We start from the raw sequence: 24219 nt of genomic DNA, 5'->3' as shown, positions 1-24219 counted from the left end.
TCCAATAGTGTAAAACTTGTACACAAAGTTCACATTAACAAATAAATAGATATAAAAGTAAATACGTTACACACACACATATAAATATCCCTTGTACCCTGCAAGTCTATGTACACAACATATTGTTCATATAATAAAAAAAATTAAACACAGATCCAAATAGCCAACTAAGTCACTAGAGCTTGAAGCTCTGGAGGGTTTTCTCCATAGCAGTGCTTGGCATATGCATTACGGTAAGAATTCTCATGCTGCACACTCTGAAATAAAAATTAAGCTTTGTTAGAACTTGTACAGTAAGATATACTATTCAGACATAGGGCTCACGGCAGATGTGACCAGTCAACAGGGGATGCTTACTCCTCCTAGACACCTGATCCCACCTCTGGTATGTCCAGGACCCAACTGCACAAGAGTTAGTCAAGTTTAACTAATAGTTAACGTCTCGATAACACTATGTAAATGTATAGAGTTAATAACAAGTTAACTGTTAGTCGACGTTAACAAACCTTCGTGCAACTGGGTCCAGGGGTCTGTGTTTGCCCAACTCTTTATTTTGTATTCCTTATATGAGTTATGAGATTGATCACTGTTCATTATCTTCACCTTTCATAAGGACATATTGCTATTTTTCTTGACATACACACCACACTGCCTATTGTGCACTTAGGGTGCTTGCATTACTGATACACATGTATGCATATGATGTTGGAATACAATACAAATAAATCTTTAGAATTTTGAACAAAGTCATTGAGATTCCTTTGAAATCAACAAACACCTTTTCGGTACAGATTGAGGAACATTAACTCTGTGCCAAGTTTAGCATGAAGATGTCCTGAAAACTGAGTACCGTAGGTCAAAATCTATGAACAATCTATGGTAGACATGCAGAGAAATTTAAAATGTGCAAATATTAGCAGGGTATGTGCAAGTACACCAGCACTGTTCAATAAAATATGCTCTCAGAGAACTTCACTGTAAACTGTCACAATTCAAAACATTTTTCTATGTCATCGAAAACATAAATACTTCAAATTTCCTCAGCCAAAATACATGTAGATAATATATATAGGTATCTTGTTTGATGTCAGCTTTTAGATGCCTCTGTAGCAGTAATTTTATGAAGCATAGGTTAAATTTTGTTACCATGGAAGATGTTCTGCATTTGGCCAAACAGAGTTCAAAGTGATCAGACACAGAACCCAGAGCAATGTCTAATCCCTCACGTGCATTAGTGAGAATCTTCTGCAGTAGTGGTCTCTGAAAAGAGAAAAACAGCAGATACATGTACTTCAGAGAAATATCTCAGACATCTACACTTAACACGCTCCGACTTCTATTTACTTTCATACTTATATTCTAGTTTGCATTCAAATATAGATACTGTAAACCAACTTGTGATGACATTATTTTGCGATTTACCAGTCATAAACTGGTCGACAGCAACTAATTTTCCTGACCAAGATAATCTTGAACAAATATAAGAGACATTAAAGCACTGGTTTGCATTGAGAAATATTTGCGACCACGACGTTCTCATGAACATCACGAAAATTCTTCGCTCACAAATAAAAGTTGGTTTACAATACACAGTGAGGTGAAATATATAAAATACATAATCAAGAGAGTTGCTAAGCCCTTGTCATACCTTATCTGGTTTTAGGCAGCAAGATACACAATATTCATACACAACACAACAGGCATTCTTCAGACAGGTATCACAGCGATGCTTTGATGTTGATCTCGGTCGCACTTTCACATTACAACAGCCATGCGAGTCCACTGATGTACGGTTGCACACAAACCCTGAAACAAGGTCAAAATATAATGAATCATACTTATGCAAATGATATTTTAAAACATACTATGAGCATCTAAGAGGCAAGATTGAAAGTTGAATGTCTGACAAAAAAACCTGTAATTGATGTCGGATGACAGAAATTTATGGAAGTTTTTTTTACACCCCTCCTCTCTATTAACGGAATCTATATTCTCATCTGATATCAATCTTTTGATTTCAACCCTAATAACTCAGGAAGGTGGACAGCTAATAGATTGGTTAAATATCACGATCAAGTTATAGCATACTGAAAAGATTGATTAGAGGATAAATATTACTTTTATGTCACACTTACAGAAGAGAATGTTACTGTACCTCTCTCATCCACAATGATACTCTTTCCCTGAATGGAATTCCTGCATACTTGTTTCTTTGTAGAATTTCCCTCCCCCAACTGTACTTCTGAAATCTTAGGCTGCCATTCAAAGGGTTGTCTTAACAAAGTGTGCTTGATTTCATAATCATCTGGTACAAGCTTAGAGCTCTGTAAAAGAATTTACCTACATGCTTTTAATGAATCAAAGACAATGCAATATTGACAAGTTTCATATCGTATATACTCATATGCTGCATGATTCTGACATGTAGAAAGTCTTTTCATTGGAAACCTATGGTTAAATTTGTATTTCTACTTATCACCTGTGGGCGCACTCTATAACAATCGTCAACCTATGGATCAGATATATAAACTGCATCATTCTGAGATTCCATAATGTAAAATAAGTGTGAAAACTCTAATAAACAGTTGTCGCCCAAGACATGAAGAAGGTGTAAACTAATAGTATTTTACTTGCTACTTTTAGGTGTTATTTACACATTTGTTTTCGTCTTGGTGCACCAGCGAAAATCTGTGGTGCACGTGGTGGGAAGTGAGGCAGTTGACACAAAACAACGTTAACAACTTAACTTAAAATAACTGTTTGAGTTATTGATGAAAGAAAAGACTTTAAGAATACTGCACAGAAATTGTTGATGGACAGGAGCAAAGAGGGGTAACTCATCATGACAAAAAACAAACACAAAAAACTTATGTTAGTGCATTATTTTTCTAATGACATGTTTGCATTATACGGATGACTGCTCAAATGGTTTGTTTAAGAAGATATTCTTGGTCAAAATGCCAGACATATTTCCAAGGTTCTTTATTATATTATGTTTGGGCTTGTAAGGTGAAGACTAGTCTCTTGTCATGTGTAAGCAAGGGGTCCGTGGAATTACCGGAAACACCAGGTAATTCCAGAAAACACCAACAAAGGACCGAAAACACCAATGTATTATCAAAAAACACCTCTAGGATGATAGTTCATGCCTGTAAATACATATATCCAAAGTGTCATTCATATTGAAGGAGAATTGAATGAGCTATGGCTAATTTTATATCTTGTATTTCAGACTATATTTATCGGCGCCATTGGCGTCCATGTTAGCCAATCAGAATGTTGTTCCCAGCGGTTAATTCAAATTGAAGCTCTGGGAGGTGTTTTTTAATTGGTTATATGTTGGTTATATATAATTTATAGATAATTTTCATCACATATACGATCATTAATTTATAGCAACTTCTTTGTACATATCAATTCTGTATTTCTGTGTCTTTTAACAAAAGTCAGTATTCAATTTCTCACTTTATTTCACAAACATGATAAGATTCCACAATTCGTCTGCAAATACCTACATAATGTGGAATATAAATCAAAAGCAAACTGTATCCAAATGCATTACTTATCAGACACCCCTGCAGACGTTCACAACTTTTTATGAAACGCCGGCCCAAATTCTCGACATCCTGTATACAAACACCTGTGTCGAGTTATTCCCACCACTCGTCTGTTATATACACGTACTCTTGAAATATCACAAAATATTCAGTTGACAACTATTGAAATAAAAATGCAGACGTTTTCTCGTTTATTTAGTGACTCACAAACTTGCCCGTCTTCTGAATGAAAGTTGTAAAACAAACGTACTAGGTTTTGGTCAGTTATAACATAATATGGGGGTAAAATTAATCTCATCTCCGCTAGCCATGGATTTTGGGTCAACTGTGCCTTCGTGGACGAATAATCTTGGCTAGCGAAGATGGAGAGAAAAAAAAGGTTAAATCGAAAAATTATCCAGTAAACCCAATGAAGTTGTAGTATAGCTTGTATTTATTTTATTTTTGACTGAGAGGGAGATAGACAGCTTAGCACGTAACATCGTTTTAGAAAGGGGGGGGGGGCACTCCTTCATTAGTCCTAACCCGTACCAGCCGTAAAATTTAACATGTAAAGAAAACAAATTGGGAAATATAAAGAATTATTAGAATGAAAGGGGATATATAATTTATCACAAAGAAATTGTACTTTCAAGATTTATACTGAACTTTTTAAACTTTCTATATCTGCATACATATATGTATATTATAATCAATAATTACCGATGTTCTCTCTCTCTCTCTCTCTCTCTCTCTCTCTCTCTCTCTCTCTCTCTCTCGATGTTGCTTGCATTATTCAATACATCTAAATTAAAAATGATTTCATATAGAAATTAAAACTTAATAATCGATAGCGTATATAAATAGAAGCAACTCAAATGTAAATCGTTTAAGTCATTTTTCTTTATATTAATATTAGTCTTTTTTTCATGAACTAGTTGCATTTGACACCAAGGTTTTACATCCTTAACTATTGATTACAGGCATGTAGAATCGGAGAGCGTGTAATATGAAAGCTTGAAAGTTATCCTTGTAGCGACTTACCCATTGCATGATTTAAGAAATTGAAGTCGGAAGGGGAAACTGAGACATTTTGAGTGGATGAAAACTACCCCCCCCCCCCCTTCCACCCACACATGTACACAATTTAAGGTTTTCATAATTGGACAATTCAAGCACCATTTTTTGTTGTTATCTTATTGTTGGTCAAGAATTTTACACAAATTAACCGGCAACATGCCCCTTCTGATACATTAAAAAATATAATTTATGTTAGCACGGGGCTCTATAAAGTTTAATCTGCAGTTTGGTCATCCTTCGTCATTCAATAACTTTTTTAAAATAAAAAAAATGTTTGTCGGGTTAGCGGGACTATGATCTATGACTATAACAATGACCTGTGTATAAATATAGGTTTTCTTATCAGTTATGGACATCGTATTTTACACTTTACTCATGACCGCTTATTTTTGTACAGTGGATTTCTTCAATTAGGGATCAATGCATAAAAAAGCTGCTGTGTATCTTATTTCTATATCCAATGACATATATCAATGAAAACATAAAGCACGAGAGAATAATAATTTATGATCACAAAATCAACGATAATGACTTTAAGCTAAGGTAGCGTCATCCATTTTTTGGATGTCCGTAACTGCAGTTACCGATATCACTTTGACCCAGTCTGATTTAAAATCAGACCCCAAACTCATTATCATATCAACGATATTTAATGATTTTGATATTTACCGTGCCAGGCACGGTAAATATCAAAATCATTAGAAAAGCCAGGAAAACGTCAGATATTTTGGACTATTTGCCCCCCAGTGATCATGCCGAATATCACTTTTTAAAATGTAAATCGTAGTAGTAATACGGATTTAGGATATTCTTTGTAATCAAAATTAAACACTTTAGCAAACAATTTTGTGAATTATTTTTTTATATTGGTCGACTAAATGCAAATCGGCCCTAATTTAAGGCACATGTATAAGTGAAAGTGCTTGCATTCGAAATTCAACCGTCTCCCCCTCTCTCTCCAGTGATATTGGGTTGATAAATATAACTTTTATTTTGGATATACAGGGATCGAAATTAACTTTTTTCACCACTAGCAAATTTTAGCTAGTGGATTATTTTCCAACTAGCAAAATTGAGCTTTTACTAGCATTTTTCACTCGATTACTGTTTTACATGAATTTAAGAAAACAAGCAAGTCTCTTTATCAAAATTTTGGGAAAATCTTTTAAAATCTCCTTTAAAGTGCAATAATAAAAATAAGATTGCGAATTCTTTCATTTAAAATTCAATGAATTATCAGACAACATACATGGTGCGGGTCATAGGGTACACTTGTGCGGCGTACTCGCTGTCCAGAGATCTACCACCTATTTACAGCATCATGTGGATTGAAATCTTGAAGACTGTTTGCGCCAATTTAAACTATATGTTCAAAACTTTTGGAAATTTCATCTAAAAAAATTCTAGTTGAAAAGAAAACCCCGCGAACTCGAAGTGTTTGACTATAGATTACAGAAGGACACCGCGTGAAACGGTGACACACTGTCATGTGTTGTTTTATGTAGACACGGACGAGATCAATATGCTTGCTATTTAAATCAGACGTCTCTGAGACGTCCGAAGTGTGTATGAAGTAGGCCATCTTCGACATCACTGACTGAGATGACCTTGGCCTTAGTTATTTATTCGATCCACGTTTACTTTTTCAATACTTGTATATTCATTCTGTAAAGCGTTTCTATGCACAAGACAAAATTATTGTAAACTTCAAAGTACAGCCAATAAACCGAGGAAATCCGGGAAAAAGATCGGGGTTTTTTCACTCGCAAAAAGTTGCGATCACTTGTGATTTTTTACTCGCAAATTCAATTTTTAACTCGCATTTAGCGAGTATTTCCCCTTAATTTCGTTGCCTGGATATATGCTTGTTAAAATACATAAATCATAGGCATGTCGAATTTGAATTAACTGCCGGGAACAACATTCTGGTTGGCTACCACGGACGCCAATGGCGCCGATAAATGTAGTCTGAAACACAAGATATAAAATTAGCCATAGCTCATTCAATTTTCCTTCAATATGAATGGCAATTTGCAAACATGTATTTACAGGCATGAACTATCATCCTAGAGGTGTTATTTGATAATACATAGGTGTTTTCGGTACTTTTATTGGTGTTTTCGGGAATTATTTGGTGTTTACGGTGTTTCCGGTAATTCCATGGACCGATAAGCAAGGGTATAGGATCAAATGTGAAATATCATCAAATGAGCAGTAGGCAATTTAGCAAGGTGCAGAGTTCTTGAAAAAATTCGGTAATGTCGGATTATACAATAAAAGAAGTAAATGTCCGACACAAGTTACTTCATTGTCGGTCCTGATGTCCGATATAAGATCGGGATCGAAGTCCGTTAATTACCGGGGGGAAAATGGCAGCCATGTGGCCCATACATTTTCAAACCGATGCAAAATCCGGTAACACAGTGAATTGTAATTGTGAGGAATCTGTTGTGAGGAACTACGAGGAGAAGAGAAACCTACTGTTTCAATCCGCCTGGCAATCTGGGAGACAATGGCTTTTGTTTGCAGCGGTTTTACCTTCTGCTCTGGTGACACAATCTGCTCAAAGTCAAAACTGACGAAAGACCAACTACACCCGGGCAAAAGTGAGAGAAAGAGTAGTTACAACGATTGCAGAGGAAGATGAGGAAGAAGTTGAGAGGAATGTACAGGATAGAGAGAAAAATGGAGGATGAGAGAGAAGTGGAGGGTGAGAGAGAAATAGAGCAAGAGAGTGACTCAGATAGTGAAAGTGAGGAAGATTCATTCAGAGTGTAGGGAAGATGAGAAATGGTATGAAAAGATCATTTATGAACTTATAGCTGAGATGGAGATTGAATACAATTACACATGTAGTTGATTTTAAATAAAATTTATAAAAACCTCAAAAGCGATGCATTTTTTTCTGGACTGACAAAATTTTGTTTGGGCTGACACTATTTCTAACAGTGTCAGACCAAATGTCTGACACTTCAAAAGAAATTTCAAGAACTCTGAATGTGCATCAGATTCTTTTAATTAAACAAACCTAAATGGACATTAAATTGTATTTAATTTCGCTATATAGATGACAAGAACAAATTACTAAAAATTCAGTGACCTGAATTAACTTTCCATCAGGTCTTTACTCTTCGATCTGAACTTTTCGAACAAAAACTAGATCCCTCTGAGCTTCAGTATTTTACTGGTATTCAGTATACCCACGTTACTTCTAAATTACCTAAACATCTAAAAATCTATTGAAGACCAAACTTGATTAAAGCCATGTCAAAACTTCTGCGGGCCGAATACGCAATCTCTTGCAAACAATAAAATAAAAATCTGAGAAAATTCGAACTACATATTCCTTTTCCATTTTCTTTGCTATATTCGCCAAAAAATGTAATGGACTACAAACCTTTGCTATTTTGTTAGATAAGAAAAATATAAAACTGCCTCCCAAACACAAAATCAAAACAAGTCGCCGTTTTAAGTGACGAGTTCTCCACAACATCGTACGGTGACCATTCTCCACAACAAATAATGCAATGCAATTTTGTAGTTTCGTATCAATATTGTCGCTTATTCATGTAATTTAAAAAAGAAAAAAAATTAAATATCAATGATTTCGTAATTATGTTTTCATAATCTTTCATCTTGTATTTTTGCTGAATCATACATATTTTCATAGATTCGAAAATAACTATATTATGACTCTGTATTGATTAAAAATAGCAAATACATCACTTTAGTTTTAAGAAGTACATGCACGTCAACACATCTGACATTTGAAGGTAAACAAGATATTCGTTACCATGACACACAACTTTAAAGCTGTGTTAATTTGAATCAAAGACAATGCTGCTTATATTATGAAACAATGTACCTACATGTGTCTAGTCGTTTTACCCTCGTACCATCAAAGACGAAAAAGTGAAATATCTTGCTCACCTCAACTGTGCTGGCGCCGAGTTTTGACGCCTTCAAGACTCGGTTACAAAATCATGAGGCCAATAACTGTTTTTAATTGGAAATAATTGAAATTTTAAAATCGCTCTCTTTTTTTTTTTAATGTGCGCACACTCCAACGTGACAGAACAGTCAACCAGATGACGGAGACCACTAACTGGTAGAAGTAGTCTCTAGTTTGGAGAAGTGAATAGGCATATGCCTGTCCACCTCTGTAAAGAGAATATATACGTGTATCCACAGGGTTTTGACACAATCTGAGCAAACTGGTATATACTGTAATATATATAAATGCCAGTTTGCTCAGACTGTGTCAAAATCCTTTGAGAGGAGTCGGCAGTTTTATCTGTAAAGGTCTACAATGTAAACAACAACCACTGAGCTTTGCAAAGCTCAGTGGTTGTTCTTTATATTGTAGACCTTTACAGGTAAAACTGCCGACTCCTGTGAATAGGATATATTATACTATATATACACAATAGGGGTGTGCGATATTATCGTATATTGCAATATTTCTCATGGCGATAATATATCGTGATATCAACATCGGATACCGGTATTAACGATATATCTTAATACATAAGAATAACTCGCTAAAACATTTAAAATCTTTATGAAACCGAACTGAAATACATCCGAAATGTCTAATCCCAACCTTAGAAAATCACAGGATACGAAATAAGATCACTAAACCAATAGAACCTGGGATGTATATATATCCTGGCGAAACGTCCATTTACCTGTTAACAATAAGTGGGAATGATTTTGAGGCCACTAATAATTTATTGAGATTTAAAGAATAAAATTAATGTACTTATTCACATCTATATGAACTGTATTCATCAATTATTGTGATAATAACAAATATTTTCCCGGGAAATGGCGTCCGCTTTGGTTTTAAATTTGCAAGTATGGCGGAATATGAAGTCGTGAAGAACACAAAAGCTAAAGCTGATATGTGGAAACATTTTGGGCTTGTTTTGCAATGGGAACATACTCAAATTTTTTTCAAATGAAATATCGCAATATTGTTTTCACTCACAATACCCAACACTAATACACAAGTTTGCTCCGATTCTGTCAAAACCCTGTGCATGTATCCTTGTATTTCACTTTTTAACAGGTTGGGAACACTTCCCCTACAGCGAGATATTCACTTGCGAAAACGTGATTATCCCTCTTTAGCGAGAGTAATTATTTTCTGCACAACCGAGAAAAACACCTATGGAGTACATCTCTTCATGTCTCACATGAAAAGAAGAAAAAGTGCTAAAATGTCTGATACTTCTGCAAATATATAAATCAAAACACTCACGATGTGCATTGGATTTCAGCCTCCTTCCCTCTTATGCAGCAACGTTGTCTTGTTATGAAATTTCTCTACTGTGTTGCCAATTTTATAGGAACAATGCACGTCATGTTGAGAGTGTGTCACACTTATTCAGCATTGCATGGAATTTGCCATTATTTTCCATCAAAATACCAAACCACCTGTTTATCCTAAATGTTTGCTTTTTAAATCGTGTTTTAGTGAGAAGATCTCGCTATAGGGGAAGTGTTCCCAACCTGTAAAAGTGTTAAATCATGCCATATGTGAAATCATCTTCATTAGTTTGGTTGAGAAATCGCATTATGAAATAAATTTCCTTTTTGATATGCACCCTAGTTTCAACTCTATTGGATTAATCCTTCCACTGTGACTAAAGGTGAATTTACTTTGGACTATATCAGGCCTATAGATCATGTGCATTTTACAACAATGTAGCAATACTTTATTCATGGTGATTATATAACTTTTAGCTGGTAAAGATTCATAAAAAGCTCAGAAACTTGACAAGTGGGTTCAATTTCACTTCAAGGATTTTATGACCTCAAAATCAAAGTCAAGACTTGGAAGCATTTTTTTTGGGGGGGGGGGGGGGGTTGCTATTTTGGTTTTCATGCTGTTTGTCTATCTTTCAACAACTTTTCTTTGACCATCATCTTTTAGATATAAAAGATGTAATCTTCTTGTTTGGTCACAGTCAAGATGTCATATGAAATATGAACTGAAAAGATCTGCATTATATAAAAAAAAAAGAATGCTCAAATATAAAGAATCAAATTCTGTCACTGTTCAGAGCATACAACACTAGCCAAAACAATGGCTATCCGCAACACATTTACTAATGATACCTATAAATGCACAAAAAGATTAATGTTTTGATTTCATGTTTCAGAAATTGAGCTGAAGAAGTTGGAATGTTACATTTATATATTGAAAAATGGCTGACCAGACAAGCCCAGTAACAGATTTGCCCGAGAATGCTTGGCATCTTAACATGACATCCAATCTACAAGACCACATTCCGAGAGTTGGGCAGGCAGTGTCTGGGTTTGTTCCCCACATAATGGGTCCCAGCACACACCATCGCGCCATACTTAACCGACTGAACTCCAGAGACCACCATCCCGAGCCGACCCACGAATCCTCAGTAGTTGTAGATGTTGATACTAACAACGAGTTCTCTTCAGGAACAGGAGGGATGAGCCCAGATTCAATGTCTCATGAACATTTCCAGTTGCCTGGTAGTTTTTTTCATGATGAAAACCAGAATGGATTAGCTGGTCATGGTGAGGGAGAGGAGCATGGTCACTCACATGACAGTCCATCAGCTCGTTTTAGCATCAAGAGCATTATTCTGAACTCTGGTGGTTTTCTATTGATAATTTCTCTGAAACTGCTTTCTCAACATTTCCTTGGTAAGGAATAGTTTTCAACAATGGTTTGTAATTACATTGAGCAATTGTATATGAAACATTTTTATAAATTTATTGTTTTTCGTGGATGAAAGTAATACATGTACAATGTATTTCAGAGCTCTTATTTACATGTTGCTAATACATCAGCTGATGCAATTTCATAACAAAGACCGTTTTAACCCTTAAATCTGTTATTCTTGTATTATTTCAGGATTCTTTGTTTTTCTGGCAATGTTTGGAACACATGTCTATGCCAATATGTCAATGCAGAAAGTAGTACACCAGGCATCTCTTCGAGTAGGACCATCTCTTTACTTATTACATACCGTATAAGTAGACTTTTTTAGCGAGACGCAAATTTAACGATTTGTCCATAAATTATGGGTATATATATTTAGCGAGAGCTAATTTTAGCAACTTTATAATTCCAAGAAAGATATAGCCATTACCTTCAATATGGAGTAGATATTAGCGATATTCAATTTTAGTGATCTCAACACTGTCGCTAGTAATGCCAAAATTAAATCCTCGCTAAAAATTCTACTCATACGGTGTATTACAAAAAAACTTTTTATTAAATCATTAATAAATAAACTTTGAATAACGTTGTATCTTTATTTACAACGTAAAGTCACACAGTATAGAACTATTGGTAAATGTGTTAGAAGCTATACAAAAGATGGAAAGAAATTGTTGCATCAGATCTGATATGAAATAGCCAGGCGTGGTGAATTCTTGGAAATATAAATGTCAATGTACATATCTATAACATTATTTCTTAATGAATGCTTTCCTCTTTTTAACAGAATGCATCCTGTCGGGGACAAATTCTGTCTTTCATGTGGATTGTTACATTCCTGTCAGCAAATATAGCTGTTCTCTTCTACGCTTTTAAAGAGGAATCACTCTGGAATGTGTAAGTCTGTTTATCAAGGAAGGTTTGCAATAAGTTGAATGATATAAATGTAGCAGGCAGATTAACACAACCATATCATGCTGCTAAATCTGCGCCATGACCATTGATGGTGCTCATTTAACATCGTATCTTTTGAATTCTTTTATCAGCAATTAGTGGAGTAAGTACTCAAATTGTCCATCCATGCATGTATGTTCATGGTCTTTTCTGTGTACTTACAATTATGTGAAGACGGTGTCACAACGTTGACGATTTCGGTTGTTTTTTATTCCTAGATTGCAGTTCCACCTGCCTGTCCTGGCGGCCCCCACATTCTGGGACTATCTATGTACTTACAAGAATGTGAAGACCGTGTCACAACGTTGACGATTTCGGTTGTTTTTTATTCCTAGATTGCAGTTCCACCTGCCTGTCCTGGCGGCCCCCACATTCTGGGACTATCTATGGATGGTTTTGGTCACAGACTTCATCCTAAAATTCTCTACCATTATAATCAAGGCATTATTGTCTCTTTTGCCATTTGGTCAGAAAAGAAGGGTATGTAGTACATATCAGAATGTGGAGAAAATAAATCATACAGCTTTTAGTATTTAGCACAATTTCCAGCACAATTATGAATTTAATTAGCACAATATGAAATGTGCAAATTTGTGTAGTTTTTGCGTATACTAACTGTCAGGAGTGAAATTGCTTCAGCTTAACATATTTGATATATCCCTGTTCAAGTTATCATCACCACTCTCTGGGACTTCTTTATGTTACTGTGTTTGATTTCAGGGAAAGATCTACATGGTAGTAGAGAATGTAATGCAACTGTACCGAGTGTTGACTCCCATAGTTCCTTGGTTCCACTTCCTGTTTGATGATCAGGGGTGGGTGCTGGGCATCATACTTGTGACATTGTATTTTCTTTTGAAGGTAAGTGAAGTATAAATTCAGTTTATTGTCCCTACAATTTGTGTGTACAGTAAAGTCGGTCAATAGATGGGAGGTGATATCTGCAAATATCAAAAGAGTCATCTGATTCAGAAAAACAAACTCGGAGATAAATAACTTTAGTCCCATTGCAAGTGTAGAATTTGTTAAAACTAATTCTCATTAAGTACACAGAGTTTGTGTACACCGCAACTGGCAGAGATGCTTCATACCAATTTTAGTTCATTTTGGTTTAAAATTGACCTTGTAGTTTCTGGTAAAAATTTTGATATGTTTAATTTCTAAGCATGTCATACATTGACTGATGGGGAATGATTACAATGGGTCAATAAAGCTATATTGACTCGGATTATGGCATTCAGCTTAACATTGTGTGTACTCTAGATTGTATTAACCCACATCCATTTTTTTCTGTGCATATAGATTGACTTAGTCCAGGTCAAGTGTTTGTGAGACTCGTACCTTCAGACCTGTAGTACTAGTACATATAGAATTTACGATGCACTACCAAATACTTTGCGTTCCATACATGATATATTTCCATATTTTAGATTACTGGTAATGACTTCGATCTCCAGTCCAATTTAAATCAAATCCTTTGATCCGCTCATCTAGATCGTTACATAAGACCATCTACTTGAGTAGATCAAAGGATCTGATTTTAATCAGATTGTTCTTATCTTGGCATAATTCTGTATTATACATATGTACATAATTATGTACATTTGAGTCCTGCCATAAAACACACTTTTTTAACCGTATTAGGCTGTTTTATAGCAGATACATGTATATAGTAGATGAATATAAGGGGCGAGATCAAAATATCGATGTCGGATAAAAATCTAAATTCAAATAGTTAGGGAGAGGGGGATAACATCTCCAGTAAGTTTCTGTTATCTGAAATCAGTTACACCTTAGTGAAAAAAGAAAAGAAAAAACAAACAACTATTGAAAACCACTTAATCTTACATTTTAATGAACATTTAATAGTTTTAATGTACACTTTCATTTGTGAATAAACAGTAGAAAAGGTGTACAGTGTTATTTATAAATGTATGTTTTTGTTAATTGATTAGTTTCAACATTCATCATATTTAGTTTTAAATGGGGGTCTTGGTGAAAACTATGTGAATTCAGTTTTTTGTCAGACATTGAAGTTTTGATCTTGCCCCTTAGTATGTGTGGGATACTTTGAGCTAGTAATGTAAAAGAGCAGAGAAAATATACCTGCAACTTTTGAACCTAATACACATAAAAGTTACACAGTAAATTGCAGGTTTATTTTACAATCTCTCCAGTCATCCTTCACAATTTATGAAGACCAGCAAGCTATTAACTTTGAGAATCAGTTTACACATGTCTTCTCTGTGTAGAGCCACAGGAGCTTATAAACATCTGTACAGAGCATGTGACATTCTCATTAGTAAGAAGTTTCATGAATGGATTTGCAAGCACTTGTGTTTTCTTTTACCAGTTATGTAATTCATCACTCAAGTTAGTTAAGCAATCAAAAATTTCATGAGATACGAGTTCGCTGGAAAATACCTATTCTATGTAGATCTATTGTTTTGCTGAGATCAAATTGAGATAAACCTGTTTGATGATGTTTGATTTCTTTGCAGATTTTCCAAGTATTAGCAAAAGTATTTGAAGTAGGCAAATCCTTCAAGAGCTTAATGTCAGATGTGGTAAGTGTTATTTCATTTTTGTAAAAGTTTGTATGATGGTGGGGATATGACCAAATAATGAAATGAAGTGTTACATTACAGTATAACTCTGATATAGCAAATTTCTGTGGACATTCTATAAGAATTTGCTACAAGCATAATTCGCTGAATTCGTACTTGTTCTAAATGTATACAGTTGTAAAAGAAAGTACACTGTACATGTAGCATTCGATATCCATGCGTTTGCATTATATCTAACAGAAATTAAAGCCTCTATTTCCAAGAAAAAATATTTTCGTATAAGAAATATACACAATTTATTTTGGTGGATTACTTAATGGAATTATAAGATTGCTGTCGATCACGCAAGTACGTGTATGGCCTGAAGTTGAAAAATTTCTCGATATCACACAGCTGCGGGGGGAAAAGTATTGGGAACGTTTTTCTTGTCTCCAAATTTCTTCAGCAGTTCTAAACGCCAATATGGAGTTGTGAATGTAAAAAAAAAAAAAGGGTCAATATCTCAAGTGATATACATGTACAATATTATTTTCATTTTTAACATTTCTGGAGCAAGGGCCATCATGATTTATATAGTTTTATAAGTCAATATGACAAAAAATATTTATAAAGGGTCCTGGAATGCAGTCTATGCGAAAGTTTTTTTGACAACACAGGACATTCGGTCCTGTGTAATCAATGAACACACCGGACCGAACCAAATTTTGTCAGACCGAAAAACCTAATGTATAAAAGTGAAACACATGAAAATGCAAAACCAAGGAAATCTTATTTATTATACCAGTAATACTATACCAAGGATCCTTCCCGCATAATACTTTAGACGGTCCATGCGGTTTTAATCATATTCATTTACGTATTTGGATTTGTGTGATAGTTTTTACTTATAACAAACATTTAAATGACTCCGCGTCAAAATAGTAAAGCTCAAAACACGGACAGTGAGACATCGGACATACCGGTCCAGTGTAAAAAATGACACATCGGACCTTTGGCACTGCACATCGGTCAGGTCCGACGGTCCGATGTCTTTCGCATAGACTGTGGAATGAAAAAAGGTTAAAAAAAAAGAAAGAAAAAAAGCAATGACAGAATGAAGCAGTTGGCATTGAGTAATGACGGATAACTCTTAAAGTATTCCTCTTATCTTTATTTGCTAAATGAACAAACCATCTATAGACTAAGGGCTATTGGGAATTATCTAATTTTGGTGGTTTAATTAAGAACAATTAAGGGAAAGTCGTGCCAAAATAGGTAGAGATCGAAAACATTGTCTCTAACGTAAAGGAGTCAGCATTAAACAGACACCAATATTTCCGTATGATGACCATTGGAGAGAATAAAGATTGATCCAATTTACACCTTCATTATTTGTTTTTATAGTGAGAAGGACAGCCTGAAAATTTTGTACACAAAAAGTATTAGAGCATTTTCATTCTGGCAAGCTTTATTTCTTTCCCTTTTTTTCTTTTTTTTTTTTCTTTTTTTTTTTTGATTGATTGAAATACAAAAACTAAAGATGACTCGAAAACCATTGGTCCACAGATGTTTGTTTTTTTCCAGTTTACGGAATAAAAATACAATGAACTAACTTACTTACTTAGTCCTCTTCACACTGATCAGTGCATAAGGCTTCCACAGCTGCTCGCCATCTGCCTCTGTCTTGTGCCTTTCTTTCCGCCTCTCTCATTGTTATTCCAATTGTTTTCATTTCTGCTTCTACAGTTCTTCTCCAAGTTCCTTTAGGTCTTCCTCATTTTCTTTGCCCTTGTGGTGTCCATCTAAAGCCTATTTTTGGATGTCTGTTGTTTTCCATTCTCAGGACATGCCCTATCCACCTCCATCGTCGCCGTTTAATTTCTGTATTGATGTCTCCAACTCCAGTTCTTTCCTCTACTTCTTTGTTTGAAATTATTTGTGGCCATTGTACTTTAAGAATTTTTCTGAGACATCTCCCTTCAAATCCTCTTAATTTTTATTCTATTAATTTGTTTGTCTTCCATGTTTCACTTCCATAGAGTAATACAGTTCTTACATTACTATTATATAGTTTGATCTTGGTTTCCTTTGCAATTCTTCTAGCTTTCCAGATGTTATCAAGCCTTTTAAATGCTGTCGCTGCCTTTCCTATTCTGATCTTAACTTCTGTTCCAATGTCACCATTATTCGCTAGCGTGCTTCCAAGATAGCAAAAGTTTTCAACTTGCTCTAAATCAGTATCATTTAACTTGATGGTATTTCTGTTCTTTGGATTAACTGCCATTATCTTTGTTTTCTTAGAGTTTATCTTCAGTCCTAATTTTGATGCTTCAGATTGCAATTCAGATGTTTTACTTTGTATATCCTGCTGTGTGTGTGATAAGAGGCAAATATCATCTGCAAAATCAAGATCTTGTACATGTTTCATTAAATTTTTTTTTTATTTTTTCATTGCTTTATAAAAAACATTTTCCAAGAAAATAAAGAAGGAAAAAAAATGTGTGTCACCTGGATCGCCAGGGTGAGAATAAAATGAACCTACCACACTGCTATCTCAGACCATGTGAATTAAGTGTTTTAATTAAGCACAAATAAAGAGTGTTCAATAAAATAAATGAATTCAACATGCAAGTTTAATTAACGAGAATTGTAAACAATACCGGCAATACATTTGCTAAACGTATATTTATCATAAAGTAGTGTTTTGCGTCAACAACCCCTTTTGAAAAAATACAAGCAGAAAATTTGTAATACCAGGCAAGTGTGGATCATATGACAAAAGAAAACAAATTTAGAAAGTCACAATGAGTTTCAAAATAAAAAAAAACTTCATTTTAGAAGTTGATTTCTATGTTCATTTTTAATTCAAGAGGAAGAGGAATTTATTCGTTATATGCGTAATTTTGCAACATCCAGGTTTGTTATGGACAATCTGATTAAAAGCAAATCCTATGATCCGCTCATGTAGATCATTATACTACACTGTGTACCCTATATGGGGTTACATCAGATCCTACTATAGCGATTTACGTAAGTGGATTTTAATCAGATTGCATTATGTATGAATAATTTTTATGTAGAATAGATAAAGAATTTGTCTGGGAAATCAGTTTAACTTTGCTATAGCTGTAACTTTGACCTTGTTCACTATATTCGAGTTTCACTGTATTTAGGTTCAGTTGATGGATTTCCAGTATGTATTTACCTGTATAATGCTTTGGAGACACTCTTTTGGAGTTAATGTTTTGTGCATGTGACTTTATTTCAGTCCTATGGAACTCGGCCTACATCTTCCGAAATCAACCAATGTGGGGAAAACTGCCCCATTTGTCAGGATGACTATAAAGATCCCATCAAGCTGGCTTGTAAGGTAAGGGTTTTTTCTGTAAGGTAAGGATTTATCTGTAAAGTAAGGGATTTATCTGTAAAGTAAGGGTTTATCTGTAAAGTAAGGAGTTTATCTGTAAAGCAAGGGTTTATCTGTAAAGTAAGGAGTTTATCTGTAAAGCAAGGGTTTATCTGTAAAGTAAGGGTTTATCTGTAAAGTAAGGGGTTTATCTGTAAAGTAAGGGGTTTATCTGTAAAGTAAGGGGTTTATCTGTAAAGTAAGGATTTATCTGTAAAGTAAGGAGTTTATCTGTAAAGTAAGGGTTTATCTGTAAAGTAAGGGGTTTATCTGTAAAGTAAGGGTTTATCTGTAAAGTAAGGAGTTTATCTGTAAAGTAAGGGTTTATCTGTAAAGTAAGGGTTTATCTGTAAAGTAAGGGGTTTATCTGTAAAATAAGGGGTTTATCTGTAAAGTAAGGGGTTTATCTTAATGGCTACCTTAACATGACACACTTATATTTTACTGTATAGTGTATACCATACTTGTATTTCACACAAACAGTTGTTCTTCAGATCTACATGTACATACAATATAAATGTTTTATTTAATGAGGAATTTTATCCAGTTTAATACCATTAAATGGCAGAATTTCGTAAAGATTCAAAATATTGTCATTTGTTTACTGTTTCGAAATGACAAGGAGCTTACATGGAGTACCTAATATTTTAAACAATACTTTCACTATGATATCTTGGTAAACAAAATATCTATGTATTCTACATTTTTTCCAAATAGTGGATTACCGTGTGATTTCAGTCTGTGATATTTGCACTAATTGCATAAATACTTGTAAATTGCTAGTACAATGTACTTTCAAAAGTCATTTCCTGAGTCACAGGTCATTTGGACCACAATGCTAGTCGTAGGATACTTGAAAGTATGATCAACGTTACTGTGGAACAAATTCAGAAATGATGCAAGAGGACTAATTTTGCATGAAACTTATTTTTCATTGCACAGTTAGACATTTTTCCACATTTGATAACCTTGACCTTAATAGTCTTCAAGGTCAAATGATTTGTTGTGCAAAATGAGTGAAAGCATTTCATTTTCTTTAAGAGTGGCAGATATGGATATGGGGCAACATCTTCACTAGCCAAGGGTTTTCGGTCCACTCCGCTCCCATGGCTAGTGAAGATGATGGGACAACAATTGAGTAGCAGTCGTTTTTCATACTTACTAAAAACTGTTATTAGCTCTTCTGAGCCGAAGGCTCAAAGAGCTAATGCTATGGCCATTTGTGCGGTGTGCGTAAACTTTTTAGAAAAAGGGCTATAACTCAAGAACCCCTTGGCCAATTTTTTTCAAATTTGTTACAGGGTATCATTGGCCCAAGGGCTTTCATACTAAATAGAGGGATGTGACCCTTTAACAAGGGGAGATAATCAGGAAAATACAAACAAAAGTAGTGGTTGCTAAAAAATCTTCTTCTCAAGAACCACTGGGCAGATTATCACCAAACTTACACATAAGGATGAGGATATGTTGTAGATTAAAAATTGTTCAAGGCATTACCCTGGGGCAAAGGTCGTGGTCTCAAGGTCACTTCAAAGTTGACCTAAATTTATATTTCCTTAAATCTTTGATATTTTAGTCATTATAAGGACTAGGATCATCAAATTTTGACAGTTGATGCATCTTAGGACCTTGTGTCAAGTTGTCTCAAAAGTAGGTCACGGTGACCTACTTTTTGAATTTTGCAGGTATTTATTTTAAAATTAATTTTGATGCATGTCTTGGACACTTTGAAGCCTATGATCATCAAAACTTGTCAGTTGGTGGATCATGGGACCTTGAAATGCGTCAACTGAAAAATAGGTCACCGTGACCTACTTTCTGAATTTTATGGCTTATCATTTATAGATATCTTTTAAGTTGTTATTTCAAATACCGAGAGGTTTAGAATCATCGAATCTTGTAAGTTGATGCATCTTGAGGCCTTGAAACATATTTATAAAAAAAGTAGGTCACAGTGACCTACTTTTTGAATTTTGCAGATATTCAAATTTCACATTTTCAATTTTAGATGCATATTTTGGGCACTGTAAAACCTAGGATCATCAAACTTTGTCAGTTGATGCGTCTTCAGTCTTCGGTTTGTGTCGACCAAAAAGTAGGTCACCGTGACCTACTTTTGGTATTTGACAGCTAAATTACTATATTTCAGACATTATTTGACCTACAATCATCAAACTTTGTCAGTTGATGCATCTTGAGTCTTCGGAGTGTATCGACCAAAAAGTAGGTCACTGTGACCTACTTTTGGCATTTGACAATTATATTTATATATTTCAGTCACTAATTGACCTACAATCATCAAACTTTGACAGTTGATGCATCTTGAGTCTAGGGAGTGTGTCAACCAAAAAGTAGGTCACCTTGACCTACTTTTGGAATTTGACGGCTATATTTATATATTTCAGATACTATTTGACCTACAGTCATCAAACTTTGTCAGTTGATGGGTCTTGCATGTTCGAAGGGTTTCGACCAAAAAGTAGGTCACCTTGACCTACTTTTGGAATTGGATGGCTATATTTATATATTTCAGATACTATTTGACCTACAGTCATCAAACTTTGTCAGTTGATGCGTCTTGCATGTTCAAAGGGTGTCGACCAAAAAGTAGGTCACCTTGACCTACTTTTGGAATTGGACGGCTATATTTATATAATTCAGATACTATTTGACCTACAGTCATCAAACTTTGTCAGTTGATGCGTCTTGCATGTTCAAAGGGTGTCGACCAAAAAGTAAGTCACCTTGACCTACTTTTGGAATTTGACGGCTATATTTATATATTTCAGATACTATTTGACCTACAGTCATCAAACTTTGTCAGTTGATGGGTCTTGCATGTTCGGAGTTCGCTGACCAAAAAGTAGGTCACCATGACCTACGATTGGAATTTGACAGCTATATTTCAATATTCAGATACTAATTGGCTTAAAATCATTAAACTTTGTCAGTTGATATTTCTTGGGTTCTCAAAATGTGTAAACCAAAAAGTAGGTCACATTGACCTACTTTTTTTGAATTCTTAGGATTGAACTAAAGATTTAGAATACTAAGAGGCTAAGAATAGAAATGGTGGGGTTGTACAATTTATCAGAAGAGCGATTCTAGGCCCTTGGGCCTCTTGTTTTTGGATATGTTTTGTCTTTAATCTTTAGAGAAAATATTTAATGGAATGCTTGTGGAGTTTGATATTAAGAATATATTAATTTATGATTTTCATATTCTAATGAAATTCCAATCCATAAAAAAAATTAGCAAATAAATTTATTGAAATATGTACTTATAGCTGTTAAAATTAAAACATATAAAATATTCAGAAATGTCCAACATTTGTGAATCATACAGTAAAATTCAAGCTAAACATGTTGACTATGACAGAAATATGTGCTATGTATTTATTCTCTTGGATGACTTTTCTGAATTTTGGATTTCTTATTATTTCAGCATATATTTTGTGAGAATTGTGTATCCATGTGGTTTGATAGAGAAAAGACTTGTCCAATGTGCAGGGCACAGATCCACACTGAATCTCCCATGTGGAAAGACGGATCAACCAGCATCCACATACAGTGGTACTGAATCCACTACCAGCCTTAAACCATTGGTGGTAGGGCAGATCCCGTTAGTGAGGATTTGTTAGTAGTAGAGAAAGACAGGACCTCTAAGCGATACCACGCAGTGACATGAAATGGTTATTTTAGGTGTTCTTATAAAGAAGTGTTTCATTTGATACCCTGTTATGTTGCTTTTGGTCTAGGATACACACATGTACTGAAGAATTTCTTTTAATTGTGTAAAAGCAAGGTAAGGGTGACAATGTCGGATTATAGTACAATGTTTGGAGTGCCCTTTATTCAAGTGATGCTGATATTTTACTCAATAAAAATTGTTTTATGAGGCCATTATGAAATGCTTTATACATGTATTTTTATCATACAAATATATTTTTTATAGAATTCAATCAAGATATGGTACTTTAACACTCACAAATGCCATTAAATGAAAGTGAAACTGGTACACCCAGAGCCAATCTGTGCTATTTGAGAGATCTGTATTATAATCAGATTGACCAGAGCTGCATTCTGTGTCTGTGTAAGCATGGATGGTACTGTATAGTAAAATACACTCCCTCTTACAAAGTTAATGTTACCCCACAACGTTAACTATACAGTAAATCCAGGTACAGGGAACATGCTTATAATGAATTCACGCTTACAGTAAAACACAGTTACAGTGAACACACTTATAATGAATTCACACTTACAGTAAAACACAGTTACAGTGAACACACTTATAATGAATTCACACTTACAGTAAAGTACAGTTACAGTGAACACACTTATAATGAATTCACACAGTAAAATACAGTTACAGTGAACACACTTATAATGAATTCACACCTACAGTAAAACACAGTTACAATGAAAACACTTATAATGAATATTCATGCTTATAGTAAAACACAGTTACAGTGAACACACTTATAATGAATTCACACTTACAGTAAAATACAGTTACAGTGAACACACTTATAATGAATTCACATTTACAGTAAAACACAGTTACAATGAAAACAGTTATAATGAATATTCACGCTTTTAGTAAAACACAGTTACAGTGAACACACTTATAATGAATTCACACTTACAGTAAAACACAGTTACAGTGAACACACTTATAATGAATTCATGCTTATAGTAAATCACGGTTACAGGGAACATGCTTATAATGAATTCACGCTTACAGTAAAACATGGTTACAGTGAACATGCTTATAATGAATTGACTCTTACAGTGAAGGGATTTTCATTCCCTTTAGTTTAACATATAAAGAACTCATTGAATATAATGAATTGCGCTTATAACAAATCAAAATTGTTTGTCCCCAGCACTTTGCTATAAGTGTGTTTTACTGTAATATGCACTGTCATTTGCTTTAATAAAGCCAAGGGTAGTGGTTATAAATTAAGGCCATAATACAATGTACAATGTAATTTCTAACAGTTAAACTTAATTTTTTTTAAATTAAACTTGAGGTTAATTATGACCAGTAAGTGGGTCATGACTGTAACTAGAAGTTTTTTGCTCAAGGTCAATGGGAAATTGTTATGGGGTAGGTGTATAGTAAGGACAATTTCAATGGTGAATTGTCAGAGGAAATTGAAGGTAAACAGGTTTGAAAGTTATTATTTATTTTATAATTTTTGAAATACATGTACTGTGATACTATGTAACATGCCGTGGCCATAGTATATTTTGGCATTTGTCAATATGCTACCAAAATATCTTTGAAGTGAAATTTTTATGAAAAGGGAATATTTGTATCAGTACTGGAATTGTAGAATTGGTTCACATATTTTGTTATATGTATAAGCTCACCCTAGTCTTTAGTTCAAGTTGGCTATTCTGATGAATAAATATGGAAATAAAAAAAATCAGTAATCAAGTTATTTGCATCCGATTCTTCACTTCTGTAGGTACACTGTGTGTATACAATTTATGAAACGAGTGATTGGTTTCTTTTACATTGCCTGTAGACCTAGAAATTTTATTGCCTCTCCTTTTCAACCCACTCAGAAAAAATGAAGCAACTCAAAAAAAAAAAAAAAAAAAGAAAGAAAGGAATCTGTCATGATTTTTTATAAAGTTAGTATTTATTTTTGAGCAAGTTGGCTTGAATTTCAGTGCACATCTAGCATTTTCATAATACACTTTTCACCTTTTAAAAAAATGGTATTGATTGTCACTAATGTTTTTATGTTGATCTTTTGTTTGTATTTCGGGGGAGGGGGGTGGGGGATGTCCAAAATCTAATAACTACTCATAAGAGAAGATGACGGGTCAAAAAGGAGATGTAGTGCTTTGATTTATGTCTTGTTGTTAAAAAGATATTAAAAATAAACAAAGTGTACTTTTGGGTGATCGTACTCAACACAGAAATAAACTTTTGATACGAAAGCAGACTATACGAATTTAGGTATTGCCTGTT

General features: G+C 34.4%; 2 protein-coding genes across 2 annotated transcripts; one reads left to right on the top strand and one right to left on the bottom strand.

The window, feature by feature from the left end:
- Positions 1-119: 119 nt before the first annotated feature.
- Positions 120-8232, bottom strand: LOC125662873 (SREBP regulating gene protein-like). Its single transcript, XM_048895225.2, has 5 exons — positions 8014-8232; positions 2156-2324; positions 1649-1806; positions 1147-1260; positions 120-257 (listed from the first exon to the last, which is right to left on the bottom strand). Exons 1-5 carry the CDS (start codon positions 8107-8109, stop codon positions 168-170), a joined length of 627 nt encoding a protein of 208 aa, XP_048751182.2. The 5' UTR covers positions 8110-8232; the 3' UTR covers positions 120-167.
- Positions 8233-8297: 65 nt separating this feature from the next.
- On the top strand, positions 8298-23676 carry LOC125662851 (RING finger and transmembrane domain-containing protein 2-like). The gene is made up of 9 exons (XM_048895210.2): positions 8298-8389; positions 10784-11306; positions 11518-11603; positions 12113-12222; positions 12615-12759; positions 13000-13140; positions 14781-14846; positions 18094-18195; positions 21676-23676. The coding sequence occupies exons 2-9, from the start codon at positions 10829-10831 to the stop codon at positions 21808-21810; spliced, it is 1263 nt and encodes a 420-aa protein (XP_048751167.2). The 5' UTR covers positions 8298-8389; positions 10784-10828; the 3' UTR covers positions 21811-23676.
- The last annotated feature ends 543 nt before the right edge of the window (positions 23677-24219 follow it).

Source organism: Ostrea edulis, chromosome 1, assembly GCF_947568905.1.
Source record: "Ostrea edulis chromosome 1, xbOstEdul1.1, whole genome shotgun sequence".
In the NCBI taxonomy this organism is placed as follows: domain Eukaryota; kingdom Metazoa; phylum Mollusca; class Bivalvia; order Ostreida; family Ostreidae; genus Ostrea; species Ostrea edulis.
This window is presented reverse-complemented; position numbering and strand designations above follow the sequence as displayed.